We start from the raw sequence: 25,009 nt of genomic DNA, 5'->3' as shown, positions 1-25,009 counted from the left end.
CTTATCTGGTTAAGTAATGCTCTGTCAGGGAAGGAAATTCGTTGTCACGTTGCCTGACTGGACTGACCTACATGTGACTCCAAGTCCACAGCGATATGGTTGACTCTGAAATGCCCAAGCAACCTACTCAATTGTATTGAACCGCTAAATAGTGTAAAAGAAATGCAACCGCATGGACCACCCAATATTGACCTAGGCACCGGAAGCGACAACGGCAAACCTAGCCCTGTCGACCCAGTCCAACGCCGGCATCTCCACATCATGACTAATCTGAGAGACAGCTCTCCCAATTTTGGCACAAGTCCCCAGATGTTAGCAAGGAGAGCTTTGCAGGGTCGACAGGGCTAGGTTTGCCGTTGTCGCTTCCGGTGCCTAGGTCAATATTGGGTGGTCCATGCGGTTGCATTTCTTTTACACTATTTAGCGGTTCAATACAATTGAGTAGGTTGCTTGGGCATTTCAGAGTCAACCATATCGCTGTGGACTTGGAGTCACATGTAGGTCAGTCCAGTCAGGCAACGTGACAACGAATTTCCTTCCCTGACAGAGCATTACTTAACCAGATAAGTTTGTACGACAATCAACAATGGTTTCATGGTTATCATCGGACTTTTAATTCCAGATGTTTTACTAAATTTAGATTCCACCATTCGCCACATTGGGAATCAAACCCATGTCCCCAGAGCATTTACCTGGGTCTCTGGATTACTCGTTCAGTGGCAATACCACTACATCACTACCTCCCCCTATCTCATGTTCTCCCACAGAAAATGGAGACACAGGAAGAATGTCAACCCATATTCATATGTAGACTATAAACTGATTTCAGTAATTATATTGTAAATACAGAAATTATATTACGCAATTATATTTCTAATTGCATGTTGATGTACAATGCTTTTAGCACTGCATTAAAAAGTAAACAACTTGTATTTGTATAGAATCTTGTCATATGCTTATGACATGAAAAAAATACTTTGCAGCCAGTGAATTGACATGGAATTGGGAGGAGTCCAATCCTAATCAGACTTCTAAGGATATGAAAGCCAAACAGCTTCTGGCTTGCTCCTGAATACGATAAAGCGCTGTTTCAAGTTTGCACTGGGTTTAGTGTACTGATCATGTTCCTGGATTCCAAAGCTTTGACTAATAATGCAGAAAATCTGAAATAAACATTGATATCAATAAAAGCAATTGTGAACTAGTTGGATTGTCGTAAAAGTCCAATTAATGTCTTTAAAGGAAAGAAAACCTGCCATCCATTCCTTGACTAATTCACACGGCTCCAGTCCCACATGAATATCATTGACTCTTAAAAGCCCTCTGAAATAGTGTAGAAAGCCACTCAGTTGCACCAAACCTGAACAATGAGGAATTGGCAGTAAACATAAGCCTTGCATTTGACATCAAGGCCTGAGAATGTTTTCTTTTAAGCTTGGTTGAAACCGAATTTCAAAAGTAGTCCACTGCATCTGCTGGAGACTTTATAATGGGTGTCCCTCCCCATGCCCCCTAATACAATAATGGCAAAATGAACTGCTTAGAGAGTGAACTCTAGCCTACAAAAAACACTTTTGTTGCTGATCTCAGTATAACACTCAGTTATTAACATGATTCAGATGTGCTGACTGCATAGCTCGCTTCCTAAAGCTGAGACCAAATAGCCATGTCTTAGATACAGATAGGATGTTAAAAATTATACACATCATCCATCTTACCCAGTATCTTCTAACGCTGCCAAGGTTAATCTGGAGAATACTCTGTTCTGTGTGTGAGATCCTGTCATTGCTTCATTCTGGTCAGAAAAAAATAACAAAATGTAATATAGAACTTAAAAGGTTAATCAAATCATTCTGTTGTCCCTGTTGTTTAAGTTTTCTTTCAGGATCCAGTGTCTATAAAAATAAAATAGCTATCAAGAGCCCACGATTTCCAAGTTTTCTTCTTTGGTAAAGGTCTCTCTCTTTCTGGAAATAAGGTCTCCCTCATTCACACACAATTGCTGATTCAAAAGCAGAGGTGCTCTCTACCATGCTTCTCTGAACTCAGTCTTGAGAAAATAATGTATTCTCCCAGAGAGATTGAGGAGACCGGGCCTGTATTCTCCAGAGTTTAGGAGAATGAGAGGTGAACTCATTGAAGCATACAAAATTCTTACAGGGCTTAACAATAGATGCAGGAAGGATGCTTCCCCGGGCAGGGGGTTCTGGAACCAAGGGGACACAGTCTTAGAATTAGGGGTAGGCCATTTAGGACTTGGATGAGGAGAAATATCTTCACTAAAAGGGTGGTGAATCTTTGGAACTCTCTATCTCATATGGTTGTGGAGGTTCTGTCACTGAGTATGTTAAAGACAGAGATATTAAAGATATTAAGAGATATGGGGGCAGCGTGGGAAAATAGTTTTGAGGTAGAAGGTCAGTAATTATCTGGCTGAATGATGGAGCAGGCTCAAGGGACCGAATGACCTACTTCTGCTCCGATTTCTGATGTTCCTTTTCTTCAATATTCTTTCCTGTTGGGAAGTTTTTGACTTTTATTCGACATTTCCTTATTTTGATGTCGTTGAGTGGTAATTAAGCAAGCATTGGATTAATCCACGTCTCACTACTGTGCAGTATCACATATTTGTGCCCTTGCTATGTATCTTAAAAGAAACAAGTGAGTTGAAATCTATGCGAATTGATTGCTACAGGTCTACAAAGGGAAAATACTATCAGTGTTGAAACAACATCAGAACATCTTACAGCAAAAAATGTTTAAGATAACTATCCACAGAATATCAAATTTCTAAAGTCATTTATGTTGGACCATTACTATTGCACTCCTGCTAGGCAAGTGAAACAGCTATTCAAAGTTCTGATACAAACAACATACGAGAGATCTTGATGCAAACAACATGCACAGTGTGGGATAAAAACAGAAAATGCTTGAAAAACTCAGCAGATCTGGCAGCATCTGTGGACTGAGAAACAGAGCTATGTTTCAAAGCCATATGCCTCTTCCTCAAAGAGTCATACGGACTTGAAACGTTAAGTCTGCCATGGGGGTCAAAATTGTTTTTTTCTCCCCAAGGGCTCTTCTTGATATTTCTCAGGGGCTGCTTTTTGATTTTCAGGGGCTACCTTTTGGTTTTCAAAGATTCCATTTTCATTTTTACTAACTCCTATATTCGGTGATGCAGTTGTGCAGTAACATTACCTTCTGTTTTTGTGTTGAGTGTTTTTCAGGGTTCCCTTCGATAAATTGATACGGTAGCACAAATACCAAATATATATTAAATCTTTTAACTTAGAATCTAATAAGTGAGATGTTTTTGTTACTTTATTATAAATAAATATCCCATACTTTGGTTTTCAAAAAGAAAATTCTAACCAGCTGGCACAAGGGAATTCGTCTCACATCCACTTTTAAAAATTACTTCAAAACATTAGCATGCTCTAATGTTCTTTGGTTTTGTTTTGCCAATTTCAAGTTTCTTTCCTCTCAATACTTCTGGTTAAAGTAAGTGCTGACCAACACCTTGTGATACTGACTTCCAAAGGTACAACCTGTGTAACACAGTGAATACACATAAATTAATCCTGCAGCTAACCAAGCTAACCATCAGAAAACAAATGGTTTAATTTACATATACTTCTCATTCTAGTGAGTTATTTTCCAAGCCAATGCACCTCTTCACATGATCCATGCTTTAATGAGACACAGATTGGAACCCCTTAGCACAGAAGCACCGAGTTACATTGATAGAGGTGGGTTACTCACCAACCGTACTGCACCCCCTACCTCACCCCCATCCCATATTTTTTACAATGGACATTGAAAGACTGTACACAAATACAGAAACAAGGCAAAGGCTATCCAAAATATATTTAATAAATTTCCCTAGCCTGACAGATCAAATGGAGCTATAATCTGGTCACTATATTTAAGTTTAACAAAATTAGCTTTGAATCAACAATTAATTTTACCTTCAAATCGAAGGGTAAGAAATTTGCTCCAGTTTACACAAACATATATGACAGAGAGGGAAAAGGTTGAAAATTTTAATGAAAAGTGTCCCAGGCTCTCTATGTATTACAAAAGATATCTGGATAATATGTGATGTATTGATACAGAAACATAATTAGAAGAATTCATCAATGTCTCAACAATCATCACCCCCTTCGTTAAACTTAAATGTAAAACAGAAAAGGAAAGCATGAATTTCCTAGACAGCGCAATATTTGACACAATATTTAAATTGGTACAGGAAAACAACAACCATAGCGCACACATGCGTGCACATGCACACGCAAACCACACACAAAAAAGCTCTTTTTAGTTTATCTAACCCCAAATGTAAACCCCTAAACACAAACCCTACCCTAATTTATCTAGGTCAACTAAGCCTAACAGCAGAAAGCATTTCATACCTCCCTTCAAAACGGCCTCCTCGCAAAATGATAGGTAATGGTAGCAACAGTACAGCCAAAATAATTGCTCCAGCTCTTCCAATCGGGTTCCATTCCTACCACCTTTGCTGCTCCTCCAATTATAGATCTTGGGCACGATCCTACCTGCTGTTCATGCCACTCTCCTGCTGCAGCAAAGTCAGAGAATTTGGCGGCCAGCTAAATCTCCGTTCACTGTGGCGGGATGGGAAATTCCCGCTGGTATGAACAGTGGTAAGATTCGGTCTCTGTCGCTTGGTGTGGAGCAGGAGAGAGGGAACCAGTGAATGGAGGAGTTGGGAGAGACAAAATCTGAGATTGAGGAGCAGCTCTTCACAGATTCTGTCGCTTCCATGTACACAGGCAACCTTTCTCTCACTTGTCATTCCCGTCAATGGTTTTTCGTTGGCTTTTTAGGGGCTATTGAGGGCGAATTTGCCTGCTGCCCCCATACACTTCGATCTCTGTTCTGCATTATCTACAACATGCACTGTAGCAAACGTAGCAAGTTTCCTCAGTAGCACTTCTTAAAATAGTGACTTTCAGCATGTAGAGGGACAATAGAAGCAGGTTCAAAAGGACACTCATACTGCCAAGTTCCTTGCATGTCACACACCCCCTTGACCTGTACGTTAACTTCTCTCCTTGATTGTCAATAGATCAAAATCCTGAAACCTCCCACCTAGTAGCTTCGTGGGAGCCCTTTATCCACAAAATTAAGCTCAAAAATAAGTCTTATGGGCAACTAGAGCACTAATTGTTGGTGATATTGACATCCTGAAAATATATTTTTTTAAATGATACCACGAAAGCAACTTTAGTGATAAAGTTTGTCCTGGTTTGAATTCCAGTTTTTCCCCAAGGCTTGAAATAACCTGCTGTGAATACTGCTCATCAACCAAAGTATCGCTGATGTAGTTAACACTGCTGCCTCACAGTGTCAGGGATCCGGGCTCAATCCAATTCAATTTCGGTCTCGGGTAACTGCATGAGCGTGGTACAGTGGCACACTGATTAGCACTGCTGTCTTATCTCTGGGTTCGATTCCCGGCTTGGGTCACTGTCTGTGTGGAGTTTGCACATTCCCCTTGTCTGCATGGGTTTCCTCCGGGTGCTCCAGTTTCCTCCCACAGTCCACAGATGTGCGGGTTAGGTGGATTGACCATGCTAAATTGTCCCTTAGTGTTAAGGGGACTAGCTAGGTTAAATGCATGGGGTTATGGGGATAGGGATAGGGCTTGGGTGGGATTGTAGCCGGTGCAGACTTGAGGGGCCAAATGGCCCCTTGTCCAGGGGAAGTTCGCGCTTCTAGACAACTTTTGGGTAAACCCTTACCTGGAAACTTCTGAGAGGGATTCCCAACACATCTTCGGAGACCTCCCCAACCCCCCCCCCCACCCCCCAAAAATCCGGCACTAGGGATCCAGGAAGTTATGGGCCTATACATGATTGGTCTTGTGTTATGAGTTTTATCCTCCCACTGGCAGGCGTACTCTACATTCAAAAATCACGACATCCAGCAAAACTTCCAAAGTGAGGGACATCAAATCTGAATTAACTCCAAAGCTTGGATACAAATTCTGTGCTTTTCAATTGTCGATAACAAAATAAGACAATTAAACAATAATGCAACTTCCGAAAAGTAGTATCTACTTCAGCATCAAATCATTTATAAAATAACATATATATGCTAATTGGAAGAAAAACAGACCATTGAATTAGGTGACATTTTAATTAGTGTAGAATCCACAAAAACATTTATACAAAGGGCCTGAAATAGCGTTTAGGCTTTGCAAAAGGACTCGTAGCACGTTTTACCACAGTGCTTAAGGAAAGCTTTTCCATCAATAAACCAATACTCTTCATACCACAACAACATTTTAGACCACAAAAATTGTATTCTTATCCGAACAATTTATCCAAAAAAACTAATATTTTCAATACTGTTCTGTTATAATGGTTCTCATGGCATTTTGAATCTGCCTTTAAAAAATGCAAAATTGTTACATCAATACAGTCGAAGTAATTATTATAGATTGTAGCTTTGATGAAAACTTGCTTGGTACAAAACTTCAACAAATCTTACCTCCAGCAACCTCTTTTCCCAGTGATTCAGCTCTGTACCCATGCCCCCTTGATTTTCAAGTTCCATTCCTTCAAGGATTGGGCAGTTAAAGTGCTTCTGGGCTTCTTTCTGCCCAATGGAAAGTCAGATTTAATGGTTAGAGTAAAAATAGGTGATCCAGTTGAATCACTTCATGGATTTTGCTGTAATATACCATGATTAGCAGGGCACTAGACAGTCACCAAGTTGTCATTTTGCCTTAACTTCACTGTGTTCCATTTTCATTCTTTTGTAATGGTGATTCATCATTTTTACACCCAACAGTTTTTTTTATTATTTCATTTGAGAAAACGATTCAAAATCCTCCTCCACACCATTATTCAGAGTCCAGAATACTCATTACAGTGAAGCATTAATTTACATATTCATCCTTTAATCAATGTCTAACATGTTGTATACGATGCACATTATACGGTCTCCTATGCATTGACAGGATCAAACACGTATTTGCTGAAGTGAGATTTTGAATAGCCTGAATAGCTCTTCCCTTCTCCGCAAACACCCCCACCGCCCCCTCCCCCCCCACCCCCCAAACTATCGCTCTATTAGCACTCTAACCTTTCCATTGTGGGCTCCTACACATTTTGAACCACAGTTAACGTATTTACTTAGATATGCAAGTGAAAAACTTTCTCTGGGATAAAGAGAGTTAAAGATGATCAAATTGCAAATCAAGGAAAACCAAAAGCAACTAGGCTAAAAAGATAAGAAATCCACAAAATCTAGAATTCCTATTCCACCAGTAAGCTGGCTTTTAAGATCTTTACCTCTAGATCTTTCCATCCCCATGCTACATTGAGAACTAAAGTTTAACACTTATTTTGGTCTATTTTTCCTTCCAAAATGCACTTCTTCACATTACATTACATTTATCACATTTAGGAATATTCTCCTAATTCAACATGCCCCAGCTGACATTCATCTTCACATTTTGCTTTTCTCAATAATTAGTATTATTATTTGACTTAAATTGAGAACAATCTTATGACAGATTCATTGAGAATGTCACAAGCTACATCTTACCAACATGAGGAAGAGCCAGTCACTTTTATTCAGTTTTCTGCCATTCCTCTTTTCATGCTCCCACTTGGGTCACTCTTTTGGTCTCTTTTTATCAGAAGTTTTTTTTAACAAGCTGATACACAAATATCTATTGCCATTATCCATCATGAAAGTTTGAAAAAAATAATTAAAGTATTTTTGTTAATACTTACAACAACTCGTGGAGTTACAAGAAGGAGGACCTCATGATTAAGCTTCTTGTTCCCTCGTATGTCCCATAACCTTATCGCCTTGTGCGCAACTCTGTCACTCCACTGATATAATCCCAGTCTGTTCAAATACAAATTAGCACACTATGATAGCAATATTATTCAAGGCATTTTGAAAAATCTAAACGGTAGCTAATACAAATTACAAAATCATGCAAATATTTTGGCTTACAATTAAACAAAACAAATGTAAATGCTTTATCACAACTAAAGATTGATTTAAATAAAATCTCTTACACACTAGATGACAACTAAACAAGTTTTCTCAAGGTTTAAAAAACACAAAATATCGAGCTTACGATTCATTAAAAGGCGGAAGACCATTTGCCTTTCTTGCAGTTAGAGGCTTTCCCTCATCATCACGGTAGAAAGCAAAAAGTCCTGCTGAAAAGCCCTAAATTGAAGTGGAAAAGGGGAACTTTTTAAATGTGTGCTGGGAAAAACTGCTTGACAGAAATTTCTTGCAGTTACGAATATTATGAGAACCATAAAACAGAAAATGTTGGAACTACTTAACAGGTTTCGCAGCATCCATGGAGAGAGAAATAGAGTTAATATTTCATGTCATCGACCTGAATCAATAAATCCCTTCTCTCTTTCCACAGATGCTGGCGGATCTGCTGAGTATTTTCATTCGTACCTATCTGTTCTTATTTTAGATTTTCAGCATCTGCGGTATTTTGCTGCTTTGATAGAAACTACACTGGTTAAATTCCTATAAAAGTTGTTCAAACTCAACAAAAATAATCATTTTATACTATACGTGATTCTATGATCAACTTGCTGGTGCCAGTACCGAGCGAGACTGCGGATAGTTGGGAACCTGTCTCGGGGGCAGGGAATTCATATGGTGTTCGTGGAAGTGGAAATGAATAGGGTTGGGAAGCATTTTCCGATCAGGGCCAGTGTGATCTCCTGGACTCGTTTCGATCGCCTCAGGGGGTCGGAGAGGAATTTCCCAGATTTTTTTTCCCCATATTGGCCCTGGGGTTTTCACTCTGGGTTTTCGCCTCTCCCTGGAGATCACATGGTCTGGAATGGGGGGGTGGGGGTGAGCTAATAGGTTGCGATGAACAAAGCATCGTAGCTGTGAGGGACAGCTCGGTGGATAGGATATTAGTATGTAGATAGGCTGGAAAATTGGGCGGGGATCCTGGATTCAGGATTCAATCCTGGACCGGGGAGCGGTGTGGGCTTGGAGGGCCGAAGGGCCTGTTCCTGTGCTGTATTGTTCTTGTTCTTTGTGAAGCCACCTCATGGACAGAATCCCTCTTCACAGTGATGTATCACACTCTGAACGACACAACTGGAGGGTGAGAGGGAAACTGACAAGGAAGAAAATGACCACATCCTCAACAATTTACCAGCTTCAGACGCATCTGTCCATAATAGCATTGGTGGAAGTTACACTGTAGGACATCCTTTCTCCCGTAGTATGGCATGACTGCCATGCTAAAGCAGGAAAAAGTTAGCAGCCCAAAATTGGATATCTACAAGGCACTATAGAATATCAGTAAAACCATATACCACCAAAATCTGTGAATTCATAGCACCAGCATATCCTTCATGGTTTTAATGGCGAATTCAACAACGAGCTTTGTAAGTTGGATTTATTTTGCTGTTTAGCTCTTACTTCTTCATCATTTTCATGTACACATTTGTGTTCCAGTGTCAATGCATTTGGGTGCAAATATAGGTAAAAGACAGAAGGGAACAATTTAGGTCGCGCCGAGGTCCTTGCCCTCCTGGCATACATTTCAGGGGTGAATTTTCTCCCATTTAGTGTTTGTTGAGGCATAGCCACTGCTGGGACTGCACAGTCCCCAATAGAGCTGGTCACTGGATCTGGATTGGGAGGCAGGTGGAGGGGGTAGGTTTCAGCAGAGCCAGGCCAGCAGGCCTGGTGAGCAAGGTAGGGGCTGGATGGATGCCAGCGAACAGGGTAAACCTGAGGGTGACAGATGACCTTCAAGGGTTGGGGGTGACCTTTCTGTAGGGTCCAAGAAGCCCATAATTGAGGTACTCCCATTCCCTTGCTCACCACTATCCTGAGCAGTGAAAGCTGCCAGCCTTCCCACTTGGCACCAAGTTGCAAATAGGGAACCAAACATAAACTTTGTTAAAGATCTGAATTTAGAAGAGAGCCTGTTTACTCTAGAGAAGTGTAAGCCTAAGGGAGAGACCTATCAAACAATGGGAGAGGCAGTGGCATAGTGATACTGTCACTGGACAGAGACCCAAGTTAATGCTCTGGCAGCCCCAAGTTCAAATCCCACCAGTGCAAATGTGAATATGAATTCAATAGGAAATCTGCAATTAAAAGTCTGATAATGACCATGAAACCATTGAGATTGTTGTAAAAATCCATCTGATTCACTAATGTCCTTTAGGGAAGGAAACTTGTCAGCATTGGCTGGTCTGGCCTACATGTGACTCCAGACCCATAGCAATGTGGTTGACTCTTAAATGCCTTCAGGGATGGGCAATAAATGTTGCCCAGCCAGTGACACCCAGGTAACGATAAAAAAAAAATCAGAAATAAGGCAAAAGACAAGTTGAACTCTAATAATATGTATAAGATTGCCACATTTCTTGAATTACTGGTAACAGGCTCAAGAAAAAGAGGAAAGGTTGAACTAGTTCACATTTTACTACTTTACACAGAGGAAGGTGTCCCAGGACAAAAACTTTGATTAGCATAGTTTCCCTAAGATTTTTGGTTATTATTCATGAGTTATAGGCATTGCAGGCTAAGCCACTATTTATTGCCCATTCCGAACTGCCGTCAGGAATGTGATGGTGAGCTGCCTTCTTGAACTCCTGCAGTCTATGTGGTCTAGGCACACCCACAGCGCTGTTGGGATGGGAGTACTGTGTGGCCACAGTCCAAAGATGTGCGGGTTAGGTTGATTGGCCATGGTAAATTGCCCCATAGTGTCAGGGGGAGACTAGCAGGGTAAATATGTGGAGTTCAGGGGATAGGGCCTGGGTGGAATTGTGGTCAGTGCAGATTCGATGGGCCGAATGGTCTCCTTCTGCACTGTAGGGATTCTATGATTTTGAAATGAAAGCATGTCTGCAGATAACATACCAATGCGTGGACAATTTCATGTTTCACTGTTGACAACATGCCTTTGAACTCTTGTGGCTCAGTGGGGATCATACTAGGGCACAGGTTTGCATATCCTGCAATAGGCCTGCAATATTCAGACAAAATGATTCATTAGTACAAATAAATTGCAATTTTTCTAATGTTTCAGTTTTAAATAATTTGAGAATTTTTATATTGAACAACTAGTTAGTTGATTAACTATCTACAACATCATTAGTATCATTAAAGCATCCCATACCCCCCACCTCAGGCTAAATGAGAATTTATAATCATTTATAAATCAGTATGGAAAACACAATAAAGAAACACTGAAAAAATCAACAAGCATTCGTTATGTTGTGCCAAAATGCCAGTAAGTAAATATTTTGACAATTACTTTTAAGCAAAAAAGGACTTGTTATGAAATCAGATAATGACATAATCATCATCATAAATAGCATTGCAATATTTCACTTTTATCTATCTTATGGAAACAAACTGCAATAATTGATTCAAATACTTTAAATCTTCACTACCTTTCATTAGCATTTTATTTTAGTTTTCCACAACACACTCACTCTCTATTCCTCATAAACTCTTCAACTAATCTGTCCAAATCACACCCTCTGGCAGAACTAGGATTTGTAATTTAGCACAAACAGGCCCTTCTGCCCACAAGTTGCGCCGAACATGTTCCTACCTACTAGGCTTACCTATAACCCTCTATCTTACTAACTTCCATGAACTTATCCAAAAGTCTCTTAAAAGACCCTATCGAATCTGACTCCACCACCACTACCAGCAGCCGATTCCACGCACGAACCACCCTCTGAGTGAAAAGCTTAGCCCTAACATCTCCTCTGTACCTACTCCCCAGCACCCTAAACCTGTGACCTGGGTAAAAGCCTCTGAGAATCCACTCTATCTACCTCTCAACATCTTATACACCTCTATCAGGTCACCTCTCATCCATCGCTTCTCCAAGGAGAAAAGACCTCGCTCTCTCAACCTATCCTCATAAGGCATGCCACCTAATCCAGACAACATCCTTGTAAATCTCCTCTGCACCCTTTCTATGGCTTCCACATCCTTTCTGTAATGAGGCGACCAGAACTGGGCACAGTACTCCAGGTGGGGTCTGACCAGGGTCCTATACAGCTGCAGCATTATCTCCAGATTTCTAAACTCAATTCCTCTATTGATGAAGGCCAGTATTCCACACGCCTTCTTAACCACAGCCTCTACCTGCGACGCTGCTTTGAGCGTCCTATGAGCCCGGACTCCAAAATCCTTCTGATCTTGCACACTGCCAAGCATCTTACCCTTAATATTATATTCTTTCATCCAATTCGATGAACCACCACACACTTATCTGGGTTGAAGTCCATCTGCCACTTCTCCGCCCAGTCTTGCATCTTATGGGTTAAAGTCACCCATGACAACTACCCTGTGACCTCCACACCTATCCATAATCTGCTTTGCAATTTCCTCCTCCACATCTCTATTACTATTTGGGGGCCTATAGAAAACTCCCAACAACGTGACCACTCCTTTCCTATTTCTAACTTCAGCCCATATTACCTCAGGAGGCAGATCCCCCTCGAACTGCCTTTCTGCAGCCGTTAAACTATCCTTGATTAACAATGCTACTCCTCCACCTCTTTTACCACCTTCCCTACTCTTACTGAAACATCTATACCCCGGAACTTCCAACAACCATTCCTGTGTGTTTGGTGCCCCTGATTTCAGAACAACACTTAAATACTAAATATTATCCAAACAAAGTGCCCATCTATTTTTATTGATCAGCACAAGAAATACAATCAAATCATTCTTAAGTTTCAATTTGCCCTCAAGTAGTTAAATCTAAAACTTCCATGTAGCTTCTCTCTCATGTTTGAGCCCATACTCAATTTAATTTAACACTGAATCAGTTATATGAGGGCCGTTGTAGCAATACTGGCAAGTACAGGAGTCACAAAATAAAGTTTACTGATCCTTGTTTCAGTTGCTTCAGCAACACTATATCAGTTCAGTTGTTATAAAGATTATTGGAGCAGCGGGTCAAACAGTTTTGTATGGCTTCAAGGGAAGCATATCCTTCATATTTCCCTCCTTTCAAATACACTGCGGAGGGAGTTTTCCCGTCCCATCTGCCATGGGAATTGTAGCGGGCGGGGGGAGGACCATGCAAAAGTCCGTTGACCTCAGGTGGGATTTTCCGGTTTTGGAGCGAGCGCGGCCGGAAAATCCCGCCCTACAACTTCTCGAGTCTGGAAAGCTTGGGACTAAGTCATTACTGGATTTTGGAATTGTCTGAATTGTAGAATGACACCAGAATGCTTAACACAAAATGTGTGAACCAGAAAATACCAGAGATATAATTATTTACCTGAAGCATGAAACAGTGATATAACATTCTAAAACAGTAATAAAAATTAATTTGCTTATCCAAACACTTTATTTTCCATGTTTTCATTCTCGAAATACTGGACTAAAATGATGCACTGAGCTGCCTGGGTCTGCCCAAAACATTTCTAGGAAATTGATATTTCTGAACAATAGATTGGAGAGATTAGAGTGTATTTTTTTTATTGATAGAAATCTTACCTATGCTCCCGAGTAAAAACAAACATCTAGAACATGGATAACAACTACTGCCGCATAAATTTACTTTTTATAAATACTCCTTGTCAGTTGAGCCACCTCATGATCATAGAAATCATAGAAACCCTACAGTACAGAAAGAGGCCATTCGGCCCATCGAGTCTGCACCGACCACAATACCCCCATATCCCTATATATTTACCCACTAATCCCTCTAACCTACACATCTCAGGACGCTAAGGGCAATTTTTAGCATGGCCAATCAGCCTAACCCGCACATCTTTGGACTGAGGAAACCAGAGCACCCGGAGGAAACCCACGCAGACACGAGGAGAATGTGCAAACTCCACACAGACAGTGACCCAAGCTGGGAATCGAACCCAGGTCCCTGGAGCTGTGAAGCAGCAGTGCTAACCACTGTGCTACCGTGCCACCCAAAAAGAAACAATTGAGGGGCTCGTCCGGGATCAATATCAAAAATTATCAGAGCATTGCTAAACACCTTATGTCAATAACTTAGCACTAAAACTTAATATTAGGAGTTTCAATGCCCCATGTTTTGAACTCTAATCTTCATTCCACACAGTTATGGCAGAGTACTAACTAAGAATAGGGATTTCATATTGATTTCATAAATTGTGGCGAGCACTTTGAAATCAAATGCTTCAAAATCAAGATACAATTATATATGCCAAGGGCTAATCATAATGGATCTCACCTATCCAATTCTGCTTCCAGCTGACAGTATGCTGCATAGGCTACAATGTCCTCCTGTCCACAGCGTTCTGTAGTCAGTGCACTCACATAAAGTAAAAAATCAGCATCCAAGACACCTGGACCATCGGTTAACCCTGCAGATCCACAAGACCTTCCATTTTCACTACACACCCTGCATTGCTGGATAGATCAAATAAACATTATTAAAGCACACTGTGTCATCGTGCCGCCATAGGGACATATTAAAAAATACTGAAATCAATTTAATGTCCATTATATTGGAGTTTTACCTGTAAATGTTCTTCTTTTTGTGTACCATTGAGAAAATGTTTTTGACACAGCTCTGTTTCTACTTATTAAAACCAATTCTTGAAATAAAAACATCCTATTTCAATAGAGAGAAATGCTCAGATTTAAAAAAAATTATGTTCCTGGTACATGTTGGTGTGTGTGAGTGAAAGCTATGGGGAGAAGACAGACGTGTGGTTCGAGCTGAATTTCTCCTTCAGAGTGCCAGCACAAACATGATGGGCTGAATGGCTACAGCCCAGTAGAAGACAATTCTATTTTGTGGGCAAAATCCACTCAACTGCACATTGTTTAATCGGCCAATCCAGTATAGCTTAAAATGTGTACAAATGACATGCAAAACCAACAAAAAAGATTGGAGGACTTTAGAACTTTCTATAAAGTAGACTCGGGACTTCAACAAAAACATGGCAAACTAGAAGAAAATTGTGGATAATTGTCCTGCTTTCCCAAGATACATTTTGCAACTCACTGCAACATAAAATTTCCACTGACTCGCAAAGGCCTAGAGTCTACTTGTTTTAATTCAAGTTGTTTAAGTTAAATTATCCAATCACCAATTTTTAAACCACCAATTTTCACATTAATGTTATTCAAGTGTTCCCTCATTTGAATTAAACAATGCAAAAACCCTGGTGCAATAAGAGTTATTTAAATTATACTCCATAATGAATGAGCTACATAATTGCATTGCAGAGATGAGAGTGCCAGCAACATCAATAGGCTGCTGGCTATGGGAATTAGTTGCTGTATGTGGAAAGAAGTGAGCTATTCTTATAATCTTCCAAAATTCCTTGGATTCTGGAAAAGTTCCAGCAGATTGGAAAATAGCTAATGTAACACACCTTTATTCAAGAAAGGAGAAAAAGCAGGAAATAACAGGCCAGTTAACCTAACATCTGTCATAGGGAATTTGCTAGAATCCATTATTAAGGCATGATGTGGAGAAGCCGGCGTTGGACTGGGGTGGAGAAGTCTCACAACACCAGGTTAAAGTCCATCAGGTTTATCTGGAATCAGAAGCTTTTGGAGCACTACTCCTTCATCACTCACCTGATGAAGGAGAGGTGCCCCGAAAGCTCGTGATTCCAAATAAACCTGTTGGACTTTAACCTGGTGTTGTGAGACTTCTTACTGTTCATTATTAAGGCAGTTATAGTCTTGCCCACAATCCCAAGTTCTCAGCCTATCCACCTCCTTTGTCTATTTCACCTACTCAATGATTTATTTCTCTAAACAAATTAAGGTTCCTGAGTTGTCCTTTCAGTAAATAATTGGCTGTTTTGTAGTTAGGGGAGAAAGGTGAGGGGGCAGTGCTATTATTTTATCAATTAAGCCAACTTTCCTTTCTCCCTCATCATTTTCAGCTACTTCATGTTGTCTGGATACCGGACTGACCTCAGTGACTCCACTGGTGAATCGCTTCCTCTGGGCATCTGCTCACTCCAACATCTTCCAGCGCTCTTTCACAAGACCTCTTACTGTCCTGTAGCCTCTTACTATGTGTTACCCTTCTTAGTCTACCAGCCTCAAATAGCTTTGTACTTACACTCCCACATCTGGGATGTTTCTTCCCCCAAGCTCCATCCCTATTTAACTTTGCTGCATGCCCTCACAAAATCTCATTGTGCCCCGTCGTCTTGTTGCAATATCTTATTCCTCCCATGACAGTATTCTTAGTTCTTCTTAAACTCTTCTAGCCCCAATGCTGCCTCAGTACTGATCTAACTATCCTGGTCCTCAGCTCCACTTGACATCAGGAGTACACTTAGTTTGACTCTCTGTGTGGAACACCAGAGGAGATCAACTAGTTTGAAAGATATTCTCGAAATACAAAATCTTAACACGTACAATGTAAGGTATATAGATTTTTAAAGCTTATTTATTAGTGTCACAAGTAGGTTTACATTAACACTGCAATTAAGTTACTGTGAAAATCCCCTAGTCGCCACACTCCGGTGTCTGTTCAGGTACACTGAGGGAGAATTTAGCATGGCCAATGCACCGAACCAGCATGCCTTTCGGAATGTGGGAGGAAACCGGAACACCCGGAGGAAACCCATGCAGACACGGGGGGAACATGCAGACTCCGCACAGACAATGAGCCAGGCCGGGAATCAAACCTGGGTCCCTGGCACTGTGAGGCAGCAGTGCTAACCACTGTGTCATCGTGCCGCCATAGGGACATATTAAAAAATACTGAAATCAATTTAATGTCCATTATATTGGAGTTTTACCTGTAAATGTTCTTCTGGCACTATCACTGGACCACATCTTGTGATCTCAGCACAGGCACCTTGACAATACATGTGCGGGTCATCCTTCTTTCTTAAATACTGGTTGGTTGCACATGGCCTTCCAAAAATAGATTAACAGTTCAATTTAGACATGTACATGTTAATAATACTTGATAAATGCTTAAATGCAAATCAGTAGCAACTGTATATGAGCAGTTATTTATTTAATATAAACTTTACATTAATAAATATTCTACAAGACAGACAGGCACTGAACACAGTTAATGTTTTACAACTGTTCAAAAATAAGTTGCAGTTAGTGGTCTGAGCATCTGAATCTCAAATTAGTGCATGCTACAGGCACATAAAAAGAAAATATTTTGGACTAAGAATGTTTTTGTGCCATTAATGGTGAGCATATCAGTGCTGGTGAATGGATCACTGTCCATTTTGGTTACTCAAATCAGCACCAAGCACTCCTAGGTTAGATTCCTCACTGTTAATTGCAGAATAAATATTTTACTCTGTCCCATCAATGTGCCTCAGCCCCATCTTCAGTAGAACACCCTTACTAAACAGTTTTAATATATTTCCATTTACCACAGCAGCTAACCTGTGCTTGAGTGAATATCAGTTTAGTACTGGGGGTGTCATTCATAGGAGGAATTTGACTAGGAGTGCTCAAACTCAATTCACAGAAAACCTTCACAGAAAATGCTGGAAACACTCAGCTCTGAAGGTATCTGTGGAGCGAGAACAGAGCCAATGTTTCGCGTCTGGAGCCAGATTGAAATGCCGGCTCTATTCTCTCGTCAAAGATGCTGTCAGGCCTGCTGGGATTTTCCAGCATTTTCTATTTTTGTTTCAGATTCCAGCATCCGCAGTATTTTGCCTTTATCACAGTACAACTTTACTGTCAACATCATGCAGAGGTCTTTCATTCTCTTAGTGTGGGTTGGATTTGAACAGTTACTAGAAGTGAAAGGCCAATGTCTAATCCACTGGCCTTCCCAATCGACTTAAAAATATAGACCTTTTTTTCTAAAATCAAAAATTGTACAGTAGTAGATTATGAAGATAACAGATTCTCACCATACCTGCTTAGCAGAATTGGGCCAACTACTTTGCGAACTTGGAATGTATTTTGTAAATACTTAATTGCTTTTGGGAACAGTTTATTCTGACATGGAAAAGAAACAAAGAGAGATAAAATAAATGGTGGGTGAACCAGAATTAAATCCAATAATAATTACATAGCTGAAGTTCAATACAAAAAAGGCATATCAAATAAAGATTCAACAATTTACTGAGAAGGGAGAGATTCTTCAGGATTTTTTTGCTACTTCAATGCTGTAGATGAGGAAATACTGGCTTTCAGAGTTTTGTTTTTCCAACAGAAGAAATTGAAAACCCTTTTTTATCTCTTATTCCTAATACAAAGGGAAAATGCTGAATGCAAAGACTGAAAATTAGTGCCTATATTGCAATGCAAATTTGATATTTTTTGGCTCTGGCAGTTTCCTAGCCTGAACCATTTCCTTAGACATCAACCCCTTTATACCACCATCCCTGACCAGAATGGTCCAAATGCTCTCCATTCGTTCCTTGAACGGAGGGCCAAACAATCTCCATCTCTTCCACCCTCCTGTGCCAGGCTGAACTTGTTCTCTCATTGAAATATTTTTCCTTTAACTTGCACAAAAACAGAAAATGCTGGAAAATCTCAACAGGTCTGACAGCATCTGGGATCAGTATTGGGTCCAATGTTATTTGTCATTTATATTAATGATTTGGATGAGAATATAGGAGGCATGGTTAGTAAGTTTGCAGATGACACTAAGATTGGTGGCATAGTGGACAGTGAAGAAAGTTATCTCCAATTGCAACGGGATCTTGATCAATTGGGCCAGTGGGCTGACGAATGGCAGATGGAGTTTAATTTAGACAAATGTGAGGTGATGCATTTTGGTAGATTGAACCAGGGCAGGACTTACTCAGTTAATGGTAGGGCGTTGGGGAGAGTTACAGAACAAAGAGACCTAGGGGTACATGTTCATAGCTCCTTGAAAGTGGAGTCACAGGTGGACAGGGTGGTGAAGAAGGCATTCGGCATGCTTGGTTTCATCGGTCAGAACATTGAATACAGGAGTTGGAATGTCTTGTTGAAGTTGTATAAGACATTGGTAAGGCCACACTTGGAATACTGTGTGCAATTCTGGTCACCCTATTATAGAAAGGATATTATTAAACTAGGAAGAGTGCAGAAAAGATTTACTAGGATGCTACCGGGATTTGATGGATTGAGTTATCTAGACAGCTATATGACCGGAGTGGGAATGGAGGGATACAAAAGAGTGGTCTAGTCTGGACCAGGGAGCGGCGCGGGCTAATTGTTCCTTGTTTCTCGTTTCAAGGCTTCATTCTATGATCATCTTGCTGGTGCCAGTACAGAGCGAGACTGCGGATAGTTGGGAACCTGTCTCAGGGGCAGGGAATTCATATGGTGTTCATGGAAGTGGAAATGACTAGGGTTGGGAAGCATTTTCCGATCAGGGCCATTGTGATCTCCTGGACTCGTTTCGATCGCCTCAGGGGGTCGGAGAGGAATTTCCCAGATTTTTTTTTCCCCATATTGGCCCTGGGGTTTTTCACTCTGGGTTTTCGCCTCTCCCTGGGGATCACATGGTCTGGAATAGGGGGGTGGGGGTGAGTTAATAGGTTGTAATGAACAAAGCATCGTAGCTGTGAGGGACAGCTCGGTGGATAGGATATTGGTATGTAGATAGGCTGGAAAATTGGGCGGGGATCCTGGATTCAGGATTCAATCCTGGACCGGGGAGCGGCGCGGGCTTGGAGGGCCGAAGGGCCTGTTCCTGTGCTGTATTGTTCTTTGTTCTTTGTTCTATAAGGAGAGGCTGGATAGACTGGGACTTTTTTCTCTGGAGCGTAGGAGGCTGAGGGGTGACCTTATAGAGGTCTATAAAATAATGAGGGGCGCAGATCAGCTAGATAGTCAATATATTTTCCCAAAGGTAGAGGAGTCTAAAACTAGAGGGCATAGGTTTAAGGTGAGAGATACAAAAGTGTCCAGAGGGGCAATTGTTTCACACAGAGGGTGGTGAGTGTCTGGAACAAGCTCTCAGAGGTAGTAGTAGAGGCGGGTACAATTTTGTCTTTTAACATGGGTACGATGGGTATAGAGAGATATGGGCCAAATACAGGCAATTGGGATTAGTTTAGGGATTTTTAAAAAAAGGGTGGCATGGACAAGTTGGGCCAAAGGGCCTGTTTCCATGCTGTAAACCTCTATGACTCTATCTGTGGGGAGACAATAGAGCCGGCATTTCAAGTCAAGATGACCCTTCGTCAGGGTTCCAGTCCTACTTCCTGATACACTGATGAGTGTATTGGTGCTGCTTCATGCTCTCCTCTGGACCTGGAAAAATTCATTACTTTTGCTTCCAATTTCCACCCCTCTCTCACCTTCACATAGTCCATCTCCGATATGTCCTTTCATTCCCTGGATTTATTTGTCTCTATTTCTGGTGATAGAATGTCTACCAATATTCATTACAAACCCTTTGAGTCCCACAGAGCTTTTCCATCTGGGACTAAGTCCTGTGGCGGGGGTGGGAGTGTTTCCTGCTGCAAAGGCAAGCGGGAAAACACGCCATATCTTCCAGGCCTGACCTTATTAACTATGTAGCAGGGCATTTTGCACTGCAATCCGTAATGGAGCAGGCCTGATGGTATATAGTGCATTGTCCTATCCAGGCACCATATTGAAATAGCGGCCAACATCACTGACTCACTATTGAAGGAGGTGGACCTCCAGAAAATAAAGGTGGATCTCTGTGAGCCTCTGATGCTGGAAGATGGACCTCACGAAAATGAGGGTGGATCTCCAAGAACATTCTGATGAGGGAAGATGGACCTCCTCAATGACACCAAATCGTGAAGATCCTCCTGTCGATGCTTCCCCCACTGTTGTGTTTTGGGATCCAAGTCTGCTGGCGGCCTCTATTTCAAACTCTGGAGGCAGCCCTAAGCATTGTTCAAGCGAGTCCTGACATTTGCACGTCACGTTATAGTCATAGAGCAATACAGCACGGGCACAGGTCCTTTGGCCCAATCGGTCCATGCCGACCAGCTCGTCCCAATTGCCTGCATTTGGCCCATATCCCTCTAATCCTTTCCCATCCATGTACTACTCCAAATACTTCTTAAATGTTGCTATTGTACCTGCCTAAACTACTTTCTCTGGCAGATCATTCCATATACCACCCTTTGCGTGAAGAAGTTGCCCCCCAGGTCCTTTTTAAGTCTTTCCTCTTTCCCCTTAAACCTATGCCCTCTAGTTTTCAATTTTTCAATTCATTTGTGGGACACGGGCGTCGCTGGCTGGCCAGCATTTATTGCCCATCCCTAGTTGCCCTTTAGAAGGTGATGGTGAGCTGCCTTCTTGAATCGCTGCAGTCCATGTGCTGTGGGTTGACCCAACCCACAATGCTGTTAGGGAGGGAATTCCAGGATTTTGACCCAGCAACTGTGAAGGAACGGTGATATATTTCCAATACTTGTTCCAGACGTCTTTTGCACAGGCGTGTTTTTGCACTGGCGCTGCGGAGAATCAGTGTGAGGGGAAGATTCCAGACAGGTCTTCACCTGCATCCCATCAGCAAGATGCAATTCGGTTTCACATCGGGTTCTCGTGGGTTTCCCAATCCGCTATGGTGGGCACCAGTAGATCTCGTCAGAAATTCACATTGGGCTGAAACCAATCTCCCCACACCCCTCTCTGCCATCAAATTCCACCCATTGTTTCTTTTATTTCATATATTAGTTTGGCTCAAACAACTAGAAACTAATCAGAGCAATGAAAATAACTCAACCTGTATAATCAAGCGGTACATAGCTTAAAAGGCTTTGCACATCTGCTACATTAACTTTATGTACTCTGCCACTCCTTAGTGATTTGCTTGGCAGAATCCTGCTGTAACAAGAGGTTTCCTAACTTGTAAATAGACAGGAACAAACGAGGGAATATTTAATTTAACCAGGAATCTGTTTAGTAAAGATTTTTCATCAAAACGCTTACTAAATTGACTCATCTAAACTAACTTTTCACTTAAAGATACAGCATATAAATATGCTTTTTTTAATGTCTTAATTGATCCAACTGCAGTTATTACGACATTTAATCTTATCCATCATATCCAAAACTTTAGGAGGATCTCATTATGCATAATGCACAGGGCTATGCAACCTTTCCATTTAACAAAACAGCTTGCCTGTAAGTTTCTGACAATGCTGTAAAAAGCTATGATTTGCCTGTGCACAGATGAGAAGGGGGATTTAATAATAGGAAACGAGGAAATGGCCGAGGCTTTAAATAAGGTTTTTGCGTCGGTCTTCACAGTGGAGGACACAAATAGCATACCAATAATTGACGGTCATGGGACTGTAGGGGGTGAGGACCTTAAAACGATCACTACTACTAAAGAGGTAGTGCTGGGTAGGCTAATGGGACTAAGGGTAGACAAGTCCCCTGGTCCGGATGGAATGCATCCCAGGCTACTAAAAGAAATGGCAGAAGTAATAGTAAATGCATTAGTTGTAATTTATCAAAATTCACTGGACTCTGAGGAGGTGCCAGCTGATTGGAAAACAGCTAATGTAACGCCACTGTTTAAAAAAGGAGGTAGACAAAAGGCAGGTAACTACAGGCCGGTTAGCTTAACATCTGTAGTAGGGAAAATGCTGGAATCTATCATTAAGGAAGAAATAGCAGGACACCTGGAAAAGAATGGTTCAATCAAGCAGACGCAGCATGGATTCATGAAGGGAAAGTCATGTTTGACTAATTTACTGGAATTTTTTGAGGATATAACAAGTGCGGTTGACAGAGGGCAACCGGTGGATGTGGTGTATTTAGATTTCCAGAAGGCATTCGATAAGGTGCCTCACAAAAGGTTGCTGCATAAGATAAAGGTACACGGAGTTGGGGGTAAAGTGTTAGCATGGATTGAGGATTGGTTATCTAACAGAAAGCAGAGAGTCGGAATGAATGGGTGCTTTTCCGGTTGGCAATCAGTGACTAGTGGCGAGCCGCAGGGATCGGTGCTGGGGCCTCAACTATTTACCATATACGTAGACGATCTGGAGGAGGGGACCGAGTGTAGGGTAACAATGTTTGCGGATGACACAAAGATGAGTGGGAGAGCAAATTGCGTGGAGGACACAGAGTCTGCAGAGAGATTTGGATAGGCTAAGTGAGTGGGCAAGGATCTGGCAGATGGAGTATAATGTTGGTAAGTGTGAGGTTATCCACTTTGGAAGGAATAATAGTAAAATGGACTATTATTTAAACGGTGAAAAATTACAACATGCTACTGTGCAGAGGGACCTGGGGGTCCTTGTGCATGAATCACAAAAACTCAGTTTGCAGGTGCAGCAGATAATCAAGAAGGCAAATGGAATGTTGGCCTTTATCGCGAGAGGGATGGAGTATAAAAGCAGGGAGGTCATGCTGCAACTGTACAGGGTGCTGGTGAGGCCACACCTGGAGTACTGTATACAATTTTGGTCGCCTTATTTAAGGAAGGATATATTAGCTTTGGAGGGGGTACAGAGAAGGTTCACCAGGTTGTTTCCGGAGATGATGGGGTTAGCTTATGAGGAGAGATTGAGTAGACTGGGCCTGTACTCATTGGAGTTTAGAAGGTTGAGGGGAGATCTCATAGCGACATATAAGATAATGAAGGGGCTAGACAGGGTAGAGGCAGCGAGGTTATTTCCACTTACAATGAAAACAAGAACTAAGGGGCATAGCCTCAAAATACGGGGGAGTAAATTTAGAACAGAGTTGAGGAGGAACTTCTTCTCCCAGAGGGTAGTGAATCTTTGGAATTCTCTGCCCAATGAAGCAGTAGAGGCTACCTCGTTAAATCTGTTTAAGTCACAGATAGATAGATTTTTAACCATTAAGGGAATTAAGGGTTATGGGGAGCAGGCGGGTAAGTGGAACTGAACCCACTGTCAGATCAGCCATGATCTTACTGAATGGCGGAGCAGGCTTGAGGGGCTAGATGGCCTACTCCTGCTCCTATTTCTTATGTTCTTATGTCTAAATATTGTATGACAGAGCGCAACAACTGAACAGCCGTAAACCTACAAGTTTCAAACCGTGATTTTTGTACACATTTTCGAACCACATTGCGCTTGCAAAGGGATCTAGAGGGTGGAACACGAGATGACTGCTCCATCTAAAGTTGTACCTACAGTCTCTGCATATAAATGTCAAAAGAGGATATTTTAAAATCATACAACAAAAATTATTTGTCAGAATGTTTTATGGTGATTTAAAAAGTCAGCCAATCCCAGCATTAATCTTGTCTTTACATACAATCGTATCGGGAACAGGATAAACATTTGGCCTGAGGACTTAATGTACTGTTAAGAAAACCTGTAGAAGCGAGGCAAGGGCTGAAAAGATTATAAGCTGAGGCTGCAGCTAAATGTCCAAACCACACATTACATAAGCACAGGTCAAGGTTGTATTATAGAATAAGAATAGAACAATGTATTTAACCTCAGATCATTTGAGAACATAAAGGGCCTGAGGGTGGCCTCTCCAGCTGATCACTCCAAGACATGTGTTGTTCCCCTGCATCAGAGAGCATTCTCGGAGCCTAGAAACCAGGTTGTATTATTTGTATATCAGTTAATATGAATGGAAGACCAAATCAATCTTTGTAATAAAGCCTGTTATCATGAAAGCAACTAGTGTGTGAATTATAAGCAGTGACATTATTGCCAAACTAAAAAAAATGGTAACCACTAGAAATCTGCTAATATTATTCACAAAGATCTAAACATTCTGGCAGATAACCACTGTTGGAATGAATCCCACAATCATTTCACAGAGGTGAAAAATGTGATTACATTAGCAATGTCATACAATATTTTTTGAAGCTCATAAAAGTAGAATTTATACTGCAGTTTTTGACTGGACAAATGTTTCAGAACACTCTGGGTCAGTCAGTCGATGCCTGTCTGTCTGTCTCTACATCGCCACCACACCCCGGTCCCCTTTTCCTTTTCTCTCGCTCTCTAAGTGCACGTTTGGGTCAGTCTCTCCCTCAGCTCTGAGCCAGTTGCTCTCTACATGCTTGGTATGAGTCATTCATTCCCTCGCTACTCCTTCTGGTCACTCTCTC

The 25,009-nt window shown here is 41.4% G+C and overlaps 1 protein-coding gene across 1 annotated transcript in view; it reads right to left on the bottom strand.

Annotated features, from left to right (window-relative positions):
- lmln (leishmanolysin-like (metallopeptidase M8 family)) overlaps positions 1-25,009 on the bottom strand; it is a 57,893-nt gene that overhangs the window by 18,641 nt on the left and 14,243 nt on the right. Inside the window, exons 4-11 of the mRNA XM_078228183.1 lie at positions 17,888-17,970; positions 16,791-16,908; positions 14,246-14,424; positions 10,921-11,026; positions 8,129-8,223; positions 7,773-7,890; positions 6,520-6,627; positions 1,719-1,795 (exon numbers count right to left, since the gene is read on the bottom strand). Coding sequence (XP_078084309.1) covers positions 1,719-1,795; positions 6,520-6,627; positions 7,773-7,890; positions 8,129-8,223; positions 10,921-11,026; positions 14,246-14,424; positions 16,791-16,908; positions 17,888-17,970 — 884 coding nt within the window. The remainder of the gene's footprint in view (positions 1-1,718; positions 1,796-6,519; positions 6,628-7,772; positions 7,891-8,128; positions 8,224-10,920; positions 11,027-14,245; positions 14,425-16,790; positions 16,909-17,887; positions 17,971-25,009) is intronic.

This window comes from Mustelus asterias, chromosome 14, assembly GCF_964213995.1.
Source record: "Mustelus asterias chromosome 14, sMusAst1.hap1.1, whole genome shotgun sequence".
Taxonomy (NCBI): Eukaryota; Metazoa; Chordata; class Chondrichthyes; order Carcharhiniformes; family Triakidae; genus Mustelus; species Mustelus asterias.
The sequence above is the reverse complement of the archived record's forward strand: the minus strand, read 5'-3'. Positions and strand labels throughout refer to the sequence as shown.